The following is a 12283-nucleotide window of genomic DNA, read 5'->3' on the forward strand; positions in this document are numbered from 1 at the left end:
TCAGCCTCTCACGAGTTCATCTTTGGGGTGTGCCTGTCCAGAAACATCCTCTGGGAAAGCACTGGAGGAATGTAGCATTCTCCTGGGCTACTTCTACATAGCTGACACAGGTTGGCACCAGCTGAGACTCTGTTACATCTGGAGGGTAGAAGGAAACACAGCTTTCCCCCTGCTGAACTCACCATTGACGTACCACTGCATCTGGAACCCACTCCTAGCGTTCAGTCCATCAGAATAAAACACCACGTGCAGGCTGGTCCCTGTGGTACCCCCTGCCAGGGGAAGGGACTCTCCACAGAAAGTGCCCATCAGGCTGGACTGTACATCAGGCCCATCATAGAGCTGCAATGAAACAAAAAACATCCCAGTAAGAAAGCAGCTCCTCACTCCTTTATGTTTTGCACAGGATGGCAATGCCAAGGCAGTGAGGGTTCCTGCGCTGGCCACCTTTGCACAGCAGTTTGAGCTCTGGGGAGTGTGGAAAGAGCTGGATGAAATGATGAGTAAATGAGCAATATGCCTTCAGCCCTGGCTGCACACAGCAGGAAGATCTTGCTGCTTCTGTTTTGGTGTGTATTGGGGGTTGCTGGGGAAGAAGATAAAGGGCGAATGACAATGAACTGAAATAGAAAGTTAAAGGATGTCCCGAGTCTGACTTGAGAGCTCAGCTGAAATACTCTGCGCCTCCAAACCCCTTGGTGACAACTCTGTCTACATCTTCATCTTTAAGACTGCACTCAGGTGATTTCAGGACTGACTGAACTTGTGACTGAGAAAACCAAGCAGTCAGCATCACCAGGGCCTCCTGGAGCAGTGTGAATGAATTGAAAGCCCAAAGCAGATCTTCCAAAATCACAGGGCAGGCTTCACGTGTCTGTGTGTAGTGTTCCATGAGCTTGTGCTCATGCCCTGCTTTGGAGGAGAGGTAGAGTGAGCCAAGCCTTCCCTTCTGAACTTTTGTTCTCAGAAACATTTTGTGTTTGATCTCCTAATCACATACTCTGCATGATGGTATTTGACACTTGGCAGACATAGCCAAATAGGGACAGACATCCTCCATCCCACTCTGAAATCATCACCCCTCTGAAAAAACAACAAACAGCAACTCTGAGAGAAGCCCAAAGAAAATGCTAATGAAATACTTGTGTGTTTCAGTCTGGAGATGTGAAGTTGCTCAGATGCTGACGTTTAACTGCAAACAGGCAGGGTTTGGTGGGGTGGGCAGTGGCACTTAGAGCTTTGAAGGACATTTGCATTAGTTCAAAGGCTCTTGCAAATCATTGTCTGAATGCAGCAAATGGTGCTGATCATCCAGCTCTGCTCCTCACCAAATATCCCACTGCTGTGTCCTTTCAGGGTAAGATGAGATAAGAACTGTAAAATTGCCTTTGCCTTATAATACCAGATTGACAGCTGGGGTCAGGTTAGGAGGTGCTTTATGATTTCTACTTCTGTGGTTATGATTCCTAACGTTTAGGAATACAGCAGCCCTCGAGCACTCCTACCACCCTGCATGGCTCAGCTGCCTCACAGAGCACACCTTCCTAACAGCCCAGCAGACTGCTGGCAGAGAACCTATGGCTGAACATTCCCTCTGTGCATTTTCTGGCATACTTCCTTTCAGAATTTCAAGAGGAGCTCTTCTCTGTTCTGAAAAGTTCATGCAAAGACCCCAACCTGTGCTCTCTAGAAAAACAGCCAATATTTAGTTACCTTTGCTCTCCAGTCAAATCTCTGTTCCGAACATCTCTTATTCCATTCAGAATTCACCTACATCATCACTGTCTGGCATTACACTGAAGGCTGATTAACCACTCTGGCTACTCAATTTTGCACACATTATCTGGCAGACACACATGGGAATGAGTAATCAAACCTTCAGCTTTTCTGTTCAACAGGTTAGTCTTGCAAAACCTTCTTACTGTTGACTGAAGAGAGAGTTGGGGTCAAGAAATCTGCTCAGACGGTTTCAAATCCTCACACAGACACTCTGGTTTGAATGGCTTTTAAAATGAAAAATAATGGGTTGCAGTTCAGCCAGCAGCCAGGGGAGAACTGCAGGACTAATTCTGTGGTGATATTCCATGGCTGCTGGCCACGAATGCCTTTAGGTTTCCATCTTGCAATGCAATGAAAGGATCAGAGCATGAGAAGTGTGTTGGAACTCGAGAGCTATCGCTCCATGCGGTGTGACTTCTTTAAGTCAGATCAGAAAGTTCCTACTTGCAGGCCCATTGCTGGTAGCTGTTGCAAAGCCTTGATCAGATGTGGTCAGTAACAGATCTGAAATTGTTGTGAAGATGAGATGTGAAGAAGCTGAACATCTCTCTGCATTCCTTCCAAATGCACAGCACCAGCTGAAGACAGCTGAGCTGTCCCATTCCCAGCATTACTGCCGTGACCCTCCTCCTCCCTGCCCGGCTGAGGCCTTTACACCTTCCTCTACAGACTGCGGTCGGCAAGATGAAATAGTCCCAGTTCCAGATAGACTGTTTTACAGCACTGCTTCCTTCAGCCACTCTGTGCTGTGCACTGCTCATGTTTCTGTGGCCTCAAGCCACGGAAATCTTACACTAGAGAAAAATGAATGGGGAAGAAGGCATCGACGTGGGGAGCAGGACTCTGCAAAAGCCTCGGCTGAGATTCACGCTCAACGGCCAGCTGCTGGCTCCGGTGATTGCAAAGGGAAAACAACAGCCCCCGACGGTGGACCAAATCACACTCGGGAAACTTCCCAGTCCCGCAAACCCCTCGACCTTCAGGAGTCTCTGGAGCCGTGACTCATCGACTGTTATTTTTGTCTGAGGCAGCCAATGCCCCAGTTCTGTGTAATTTCCCCTGAAAGCAGCCTGTGCGCTTCTGGAGACACAAAGAGTGGTTCCCATGGCAGCCCCGTGGTGCGGCGCTGCCCCGCGGCCCCGCGCCGGGCGGCTTGGCAGGCGGCTGGAGAGCCTGGCAGGCGGCTGGAGAGCCTGGCAGGCAGCTGGAGAGCCTGGAGACAGGCAGAGCACCGCTGCTGGAACTGCAGCTGTCTGTCGCCTCCAACTGAAGGGAGCAGCTGTGTGCTCAACAGGGCCGGTTGAAGGTCTCAGACCACATTCTGCTCTCAAGGCAGATAGGGGCCAGTGAAACTGAAGCTGCCTTGCATCTCTTCTGATGTCTGAGGCAGTGTTTGTCAGGGGGGCCCTGCTTTGTCAGCTGTGCTGTCCCTGCAGCACATCACAGGAAGGCTTTCCCAGGCTCTGTGAGGCAAGGCACTCCCTGGGACTGTGCAGGACAAGTGACTTTCAGGCCAGTTATTAGGCACTCTGGTACCATGCAGAGTCTAGGATCCAGGAATGGTCTCCTTTGTGTAGATACTTTCGTCATGTATTCATTGGTCAGACCTTCCAGCCTCCACCAGACAATCCAGGGGCTTCCTACTGATTTTGGCTGACAACCCAACAGCCAAACTGCAGACAGCTGCAGCAGCTGTCCAGGCCCTCAGCAGCATCCAGAGTGCTCCATTTCCCCAGCCTGCAGCCCAGCCCCAGCCCGGGAGGGGCTGGATTGCATTCAGATGAGTTGTTGGGCATGGGCTCAATAGCTGCAATCAGAAATTCCTTACCAGGCTGCCTCAGAGCAAGCCTCTAGGCTGACACACAAGTAAGAAGGGGAGGTACAAAGAACTGAGCTGTGGGACTGCCCTGCAGCAAAGGGGCAGCTGAAACCCTTCTGCTGTCCATTTGGTGTGGGGCTGAGGCGGCAGGGCTGGCCGAGGCTGCAGGAGTGGCTCTGCTTCTCTCCCAGAGGGGACACTGTGGTCACCAGTGCTGCATTGTGGCTTTTCTGACTCCTCAGCCTAGAAATAAGTAGCTGACAGCAGTACTGATGGCCTGGGCACCACAGCTGCTCACCTCTCTTTGGAGGAGCAAAGCTAAGTGTCACAACCTGTGTTACTGAGAAGCTCAGAACGTGCTCAGCTGACCAGAAAATGGGAAAGAAAGGGAAAGAATGGGAAAGAGGTAAAGACCTCAAACAAATGAGAGGAAGGGAAGTCTGAACCTCTTCCACCTGGGGCATGTTTGGGGCAGGGACATTGGTTTAGCCAATACCTTATCATGTTCATTCCTTCTTGAAAAGAGAGACTGGCAGGAGCCTTCCAGACAGGTAGTGGACCCCATCTGCTTAGCTTTCCTGGCAGAAACCTGGTGGGTTTGGGCTTTTAGGGCACAGTTTTACTCTTCTCTTGCAGAATCTTATTCCTTCTTTTTCTTTCTTTTCACTCAGGAAAATCATTATAAAAGGAAGCTCCAAGCCCAACCTGCCCTGGAAGAAAGGCTTCTTAAACACATTCATTGGGCATAAAACATAGGCTCAATCCAGAGCTAGTGGAGTCTTCAAAGGCAGACTTCCTGTTTCACAGAGCCTAAGGATACTGACACTGCTCCTGTTACTGCCCTGGAAGTAGTGCTGCTACCAGATGGCATTCACTCATTCTGTAATCATGAGCAATTACATTAATAATTGACCCAAACTGAGTCTTGAAACAAGTTGTTTGTACCCTGAAAGCCTTTGGACAGGGAGCAGCAAGAGTCTTGGGCTGTATCTGAAGCAGTCAGGAGAGGAGGTTGTGCCTTGGATCAGAGCAGCACAGCAGCGAGTGCCCCACCGCCGCCACAGCCCCAGGACACCCGTGCAGAGTGAGCCTGACACACAGGAGCCTCCTTTCCTCTTGCAAGTGGGGACACAGGATTGGCCTGGCTGATCAGAGACAGCTCTTCCTGAACAGGTCATGGCTTGGACAGGGGATCCTAATGGCATCACAGCAATTACGTTAGCAGAGCCCAGACACTGCACTCATCACCCAGCCACAGGATGCGCTCCCAAGAGGGACCAGCATTGGTTGTTAAAGCAAGAGTCAATACAAATAAACATTACCCATTTCCAAGCAACACACTTCCCTCTAGAACAACTAGAGTGCAAGCTTAAGAACCTTCAGGTTCCTGTGTCAGCCACAGGAGCACCCAAGCTAAAGCTGCAGGATGTGGCACGTTGCACAGGCTGAGCACTGCAGCAACAGTGGTCACAGAAACCAGGGCAGCTGAAGACTCAGAGTGGCTGCTGGAGCCTTGCTGCTGCTGCACTAACAGGAGAGCAAAACAGGGTTGTGTTTGCACTGGAAAACAAGTCCTCCTTAAGAGCTCATTCTAAGTAATAGTTCCAGAGGCTGATTTAAATGTTTCTGCTCTTGATGTCTCCATGCTCTGACCACTGCAGGCAGCCTTCTGGTCTCCATACAGAGATTGACCTTCACTTCTTATCCACTCTATTGCCTAGTGCAGTGGAGTGGGACACTGTGTGTCACTGGGCATCTAGGCACACTGGTTAACCATGCTGGGATGCACCTGACACATGGAAATGTGGGAGTGGTGAGGTTCTTACTAGTAAGGGCTGTATATGAGTCTATGTTTTGTCTCTTAGCCTCAGCCTGAAATACTCAGAGGCCTGTGAAGGTCTCAAGCAAAGTGAAATGCCACACTGGGCTGCAGGCCTGTTTGTTAACCAGTGTCCTTCTCTTACATTGCCACTTGCTATTTCCTCAAGGAGAAGAGAATTCCTGCTCATGCCTGCCTTTCCAGGAAAGGGTTATTTCTCCAACTGTTACAGACCCAGTCACTGTCTTCAGCAAGGCTCTGGACTGACTGTCAGAATGTCAGCAATGCAGGGTGACATTTCATCTTCAGGTTGTGTCTCCTTTGCTCAGTGTCTCTCCCCCACAGTGAGATCCCAGCTGCTGGGGAGGAAGCAGGACTGCTTCTGGACTTCCCCAGGCTATTCAGCAGAAAGCTGCTGCTGTGGGAAGAGCTCTTTACAAAGGGCTGTGCCTTGGGACACAGCAGCTGGGAGGATGGAGGAGGTGTGCAGGAGTCTGAGCAGTTTGCAGTGCTGCTGCCTGGGTGCAGGGCTGAGTGCAGCTCCTCACCTGCGTTGCCAGCCAGAGCTGACCTGCCAATGCAGGCCACATCACACTGACACCAGAGGCCAGAGAGGGCAAGATCCTCCCTGGCATTCTCCTCAGCTAAGAAATTTGCATCACACAATTACAGCAACTGAGGAGAGCTTGGTCTCAGTAACCAAAGGTGGGGGGAAAGGGAAACCTCCCTGCCCCTTAGGCTGTCAGGAAAGCAAAACTGCCTGCTCCTGGGACAGTGGGAAGGGGAGGGACAGGACCTTCCTCAAAGTCCAGTGTGGCTTCTCTCAGTCATTTGGGGGCTTCCCTCTGATGAAGGGAAGCTTTGACCAGTTCAGATGGGGTTTCTCCAGCCACATGTGATTCCATGCTGTGATGCCTGTGATGAGCCACCCCCTGGCCAGGCTTTCCAGCAGCATTTAGAATGCAGAAGAAGAAAAGAGAAGAATCCAGCTGCAAGCAAACAAGTCCCAAGTGCCCTTTCCCCAGCAAGGGGCACACACACCACCCTCCCATGGCAGCATTTCACAGTCACTTCACTGGGCAGCTCCTTCCTGAAGGTTCAGGCAAAGTCACATTGCTGTGAGCTGGCAGGGTGCATGAGGCTCTGACTCACTTTGTGAGTCCAAGGGCAGAGTCTGTCCCACATCACTCATGCCTCTTGTCATCTGAGGTGTCTGCAGGCACCAGGCAACCCTTTCATCACTGACAAGTGTCTTGAGGGGTGGGGGCTTTGGTGTACAAATGTAAGCCTCCTTCTAACTTTCAACCAGAAAAGCCAAAGCTGTGCTTCCATCCTGGCAAAGCAGGAAACCCAACCTCTGTGTGCCAGGCTTGACAGGGGCAGGCAGCTTTTGGCCTGACTCTTCTGTGAGTTTAGAATAAACCTTTAGAATAAACCAAACCAGGTTGGAAGAGACCTTCAAGATCATCCTGTCCAACCCATCAACCAATCCAACCCACCCAAACAGCTAACCCATGGCACCAAGCACCCCATCCAGTCTCCTCCTGAACACCTTCAATGACGACGACTCCACCACCTCCCTGGGCAGCCCATTCCAATGGGCAATCACTCTCTCTGTGTAGAACTTCTTCCTAACATCCAACCTGAACCTCTCCTGGCGCAACCTGAGACTGTGTCCTCTTGTTCTGGTACTGGCTGCCTGGGAGAAGAGACCAACCTCTGCCTGTCTACAACCTCCCTTCAGGTAGTTGTAGACAGCAAGAAGGTCACCCCTGAGCCTCCTCTTCTCCAGGCTAAGCAACCCCAGCTCCCTCAGTCTCTCCTCACAGGGCTGTGTTCCAAACCCCTCACCAACTTTGTTGCTCTTCTCTGAACACCTTCCAGCAAGTCAACCTCCTTCCTAAACTGAGGGACCCAGAACTGGACACAGGACTCGAGGTGTGGCCTAACCAGTGCAGTGTACAGGGGCAGAATGACCTCCCTGCTCCTGCTGGCCACACTGTTCCTGTGGATCCAGATCTCTCACTGCAAATCAGCACAAGGCTTAGGAGTCCCTGGTGAGATCCGAGGAGAATTCACTTTTACACTTACAGTCTGACACTGGAGGACTGCCTGTGGAGGCCCACAAGCCTCTGGAGGCGTTCAGTGGTGGGCTGGGATGCAGCTAGCTCCATATGAGTATGTTCATGGCTAGCACTGCAGCCTGGCCAGCAGACTAATTCGATGGCTGCCTGCAGAGCCTGGGGGGGGAATGTTGCAGCTATCTGCTCCTCACCCCAAGGCACTGCCCCTGGCATCCTGTAAAGCAATGCATGGCCATAAGCAAAGCAGTTCCCTGTGCTTGGGGAATGCCTGCAGCACTTAAAAGGACACACTCCTAACAAACTTCATCTCCTGATGTGGTTGAAGCAGATTTGCTAGTTAAAAGTGTAAAAGGAAGCCAAACTAGAAACAGGGTAAGCTCCTTTTTGCTGTTATAAGCTAGCAGAAAGAGAGGACGAACCAGCTGGGAACGAGCAAAGATGATCTGAGGCACTATTCCCAGATGGAGAAAAAGGATATTATGGCACATCTCTGGAATGCTACTGTGGCTTGAAGCAGGGGGGCAAAAAGAGATATCCTGTTACTAGCAGAAGGAAACTGCTCTCAGGGGCAGATGCCTTATTAATGACTGTACTAACCTGACCATTCCACCTCCACAGGTGCAGCAGTGTCTGAACCACTCGGTGCAGGGAGAGGCTGGGCTGCCTAAGTGCATGGCACTAAGCAAGCAAAGGAAGAGCTCTGTGCTGCCCTGCAGCAGGAAGGCTGCTGCTAGCAGTCAGTTGTTTGCCCCTGCAGCATGTTGCTCTGCCTTAACCAAACTGTTTGCTGCCAAACTGGTGTGCTGCACAGGCACAAACGGCTCCAAAGCTTCTCTTGCTGCATGGGGACACTTTGCTCTCTGCTTTCTGCAAGAGGCTTACTAAAGCAGATGCTGGACAGGCTGGACTTCAGGATGCTTGCACTTCTGGAGCAGAAGAACACAGAGGGAGCTGTCACTGAAGGGCATACACATCAGTGGCTTTCAAAAGGTATTTTTTTCTTGTATGAGAAGGGAGTAAATGGCAGTCCTGCTGCAGGACTGCTCTTCAGGACATTCTCCTTACTTATCAAATGGCTTTGCCTCTGTGGAGATTCTGTTCTCTCATACTAAAGAAGAAGGCAGTTCATCATTAAAGGGGAAGAGCTAAAGATAAGCTTGTTCAGCTGATAGCCTGGTGAATGTATCAGGAAGGACATTTCTGTGCCCCTGTGCCTGCAGTATCTCAGTGCCTGCAGCCCGATGACTCCTCAGGAAAGGCTGATGTTGGGTTCCTGAGCCAAGCCACAGCACACAATAGAGTGCAAAGCTCATCCAATCCAAACACAGCTCTGCAGCACCACTGGGAATCAGCCTGGCCTCTGGCAAGCCTTGCATCACATCACTGCCACTTCTGCACTTTATCTGAAGCAATGCATCTCACACTCTGCACATTCACTGTAAGATTCCTCCCACAGCGTCAGGGCCCCTGGGGAGGCTGTTAGTGATGAGCCACCCCTTGCAGAGGCCGTCAGGCTGGGCTGTGGAGGAAGTGCTCCCATAGGAATTGTGCTAGGTACTGGCATGGTTTGAAATGGCAGTTGTGTGTCCCTCCCACCCTGCCCCTTCCCAGTCTCTGGCAGCCATGCACAGGGGCAGTCAAAAGAGCTGAGCATTTTCCTTCCTGCTTGACACAGCGATCCACAGCTGTAGAAGCTGAAGCAGCAGAAGGCAGGCCCTGCCCCGGCCAGCCCCACTCAGAGTTACTCAAGGCTCCCCGTGGAGGGGGAATGCTGCTCACTATGAGTAACACCAACCAGCTGCTGCTGGCAGGGGGCTGGCTCACCAGGAGCACCCCATGATCAAAGGGGAAAAGGAAATGGGTAACACAATACACAGCTGAGTGCTGGTGCAGCTGGGGCTGCACCCCCACCCGGGGCAGCCATGTGCTCCTTGGACATCTGACTTTGTCCAGAGCTGAGTGATGAGGATACCTTTGGGGACTGACAGCCACCAGGGATTCCAGAAGTACAGACTTCTGTTCTGCAACATTTCTGACTCATAATCCAGGGATATAACAAAATCATCAATAGCTGAGGTATTCCACACCCATCAGACTGATTCACTCTGCTCAGGCATGCCAGCTCCCTGCCACCACACCTCTGCTCACCTTGGCTTTCTCCATCACCTGTCCCGTCCATTTACTCCTACTACCTTGAGTCCTGTGCCCAGCTCTGGTCTCCTCAGGTTAGGAAAGATGTTGAGATGCTGGAAGGTGTCCAGAGAAGGGCAACAAAACTGGGGAGGGGTCTGGAGCACAGCCCTGTGAGGAGAGGCTGAGGGAGCTGGGGTTGCTTAGCCTGGAGAAGAGGAGGCTCAGGGGAGACCTTCTTGCTCTCTACAACTCCCTGAAGGGAGGTTGTAGCCAGGTGGGGGTTGGTCTCTTCTCCCAGGCAACCAGCACCAGAACAAGAGGACACAGTCTCAAGCTGTGCCAGGGGAGGTTTAGGCTGGAGGTGAGGAGAAAGTTCTTCCCAGAAAGAGAGATTGGCCACTGGGATGTGCTGCCCAGGGAGGTGGTGGAGTCACCATCCCTGGAGGTGTTTAAGAGGAGACTGAATGAGGCTCTTGATGCCATGGTTTAGTTGATCAGATAGTGTTGGGTGATAGGTTGGACTTGATGATCTCAAAGGTCTTTTCCAATCTGGTCTGGTCTACTCTACTCTACTCTACTCTACTCTACTCTACTCTACTCTACTCTACTCTACTCTACTCTACTCTACTCTACTCTACTCCGTCCTATCCTATCCTATCCTATCCTATCCTATCCTATCCTATCCTATCCTATCCTATCCTACTGCCTCCACAACCAGAATCACCACTAACAGGTGGCAGAAGAGCAATTTACCCTAGCTGGAAGCTGTGAGTCTTCTGTTTTTAATGAACCTTTTTTCCCATGGGCAGAGGTATCAGACTCCACATGCATTTCAGACAGAGAAGTATCACAGTCTCACAGTATAACTAAGGTTGGAAGAGACCTCGAGGATCATCAAGTCCAACCTGTCACCACAGACCTCATGACTAGACCATGGCACCAAGTGCCACATCCAATCCCCTCTTGAACACCTCCAGGGATGGGGACTCCACCACCTCCCTGGGCAGCACATCCCAATGATGAATGACTCTCTTGGTGAAGAACTTTCTCCTCACCTCCAGCCTAAACCTCCCCTGGCACAGCTTGAGACTGTGTCCTCTTATTCTGGTGCTTGTTGCCTGGGAGAAGAGACCAACCCCTTCCTGGCTACAACCTCCCTTCAGGGAGTTGTAGAGAGCAATGAGGTCTCCCCTGAGCCTCCTCTTCTCCAGGCTAAGCAACCCCAGCTCCCTCAGCCTCTCCTCACAGGGCTGTGTTCCAGACCCCTCCCCAGCTCTGTTGCCCTTCTCTGGACACCTTCCAACAACTCAACATCTTTCCTAACCTGAGGAGCCCAGACCTGGACACAGGACTCAAGGTGTGGCCTAACCAATGCAGAGCACAGGGCACAATGACTTCCCTGCTCCTGCTGGCCACACTGTTCTTAATGCAGGCCAGGATGCTCTTGCCCTTCTTGTGCCAGGTCTCTGCAGTCTGCTCAGACCCTGAGCTGCACACTGGATGAGGATGGTTCCCCCTTTGCCCTACAGCACAGAGCACTCAGCCTTGCCAAAGCGCTGCCTTGCGCAAGAGGCAGGGTGGGAGCAAGCAGCACTCAGTTCCTCGTGCCCCAGTTCAACCTTGGTCTCTTTTTTGCACCATGGCCCATATCTGTGCAGCATGCAGCAACCAGATGAAACATCTCTTCCAAAAGCTATTTCCTAATGGCACTGGGGGAAGATTTGTAGGTACTGTCACAGGTATTGCAAATCGAAGCCTCCTCTGCACACTTCCACAGGTGTTTTTCCCTTGCATTTCCCTCTCTGCACCTCTTCCAGTCTGGGTTTTCTTTGGTTGGCAGCACTGAAAATCTGTTAAAGCAAAGAGTGCAAGGACTTTTCTGCTCCCTGTCTCCTCACTCCCTCCAAGATATTTTATTTCTGTTCTTTTAAGTGATTTGGATGAGGTCCTTGCCTCTGGCATTGTCCCACCAGCCTTGATTTATACCTAGAATGGTGTCTCCTGGCAAGCCTCTTGCTCCTCACTGGCTGGCTACTGTGTGCAGGGCTCCTGCTTTTCACAGATCAAGGGTTAGGCATCTTGAGTCTCACACTGGCATCTCCACTTGGCTCAGTATTTCCTTTTCAGCCTCCTCAACAAGCTGCACTGGGGTTTAACAGCTACTTCTCAGTACAGTGCTCCCTTGTTTATTTTCCCCACATGTCCATTCTTTGGTTCCCTCCCTGGCCAGCAAGAGAGGCTGGAAGAATCCTCCTTCTGCCAGTTTATTACCAATGCTGAGCTGTGAAGGCTGGCACAGCAAGGAAGCAGAGAGGGTGAGGTGAGGGAGGCTGTGCAGAGGGAATAGGTTAGCCTATCAGCAGGCCTCTTGCTAGATCTTCTGCAAGACCCCAGTACAAATAACCCCAGAAATGTGGCACTGCTCCTTGGCTGTGAGCAGCTTTCTCTGAAGCCTCTTGGAATGCCAGTGCCTCTTGTGCAAAAGCCAAGCAGAGCCAGGGGTGTCTGCTGGCATCCTGCACAAGGGTGAGGTCTGGAGGGTGGATTAGCTCAGCAAAGCAGTGGGGTTGAGCACTCCCTGTCCTACAGCATGGAGTACGAAACTGAGAGAAAAGATCTTCTCAGGAATGAAAAGAAAGGGCACTGGTC

The 12283-nt window shown here is 51.4% G+C and overlaps 1 protein-coding gene across 3 annotated transcripts in view; it reads right to left on the bottom strand.

The window, feature by feature from the left end:
• CUBN (cubilin) overlaps positions 1-12283 on the bottom strand; it is a 170670-nt gene that overhangs the window by 111235 nt on the left and 47152 nt on the right. For all 3 annotated transcript variants that reach the window (XM_068146386.1, XM_068146387.1, XM_068146384.1), the window contains exon 28: positions 183-342. In XM_068146386.1, coding sequence (XP_068002487.1) covers positions 183-342 — 160 coding nt within the window. The remainder of the gene's footprint in view (positions 1-182; positions 343-12283) is intronic.

The sequence above is a fragment of the Melanerpes formicivorus genome, unplaced genomic scaffold (assembly GCF_026170545.1).
Source record: "Melanerpes formicivorus ecotype bairdi unplaced genomic scaffold, bMelFor1.0.p_v2 SCAF_13, whole genome shotgun sequence".
Lineage (NCBI taxonomy): Eukaryota > Metazoa > Chordata > Aves > Piciformes > Picidae > Melanerpes > Melanerpes formicivorus.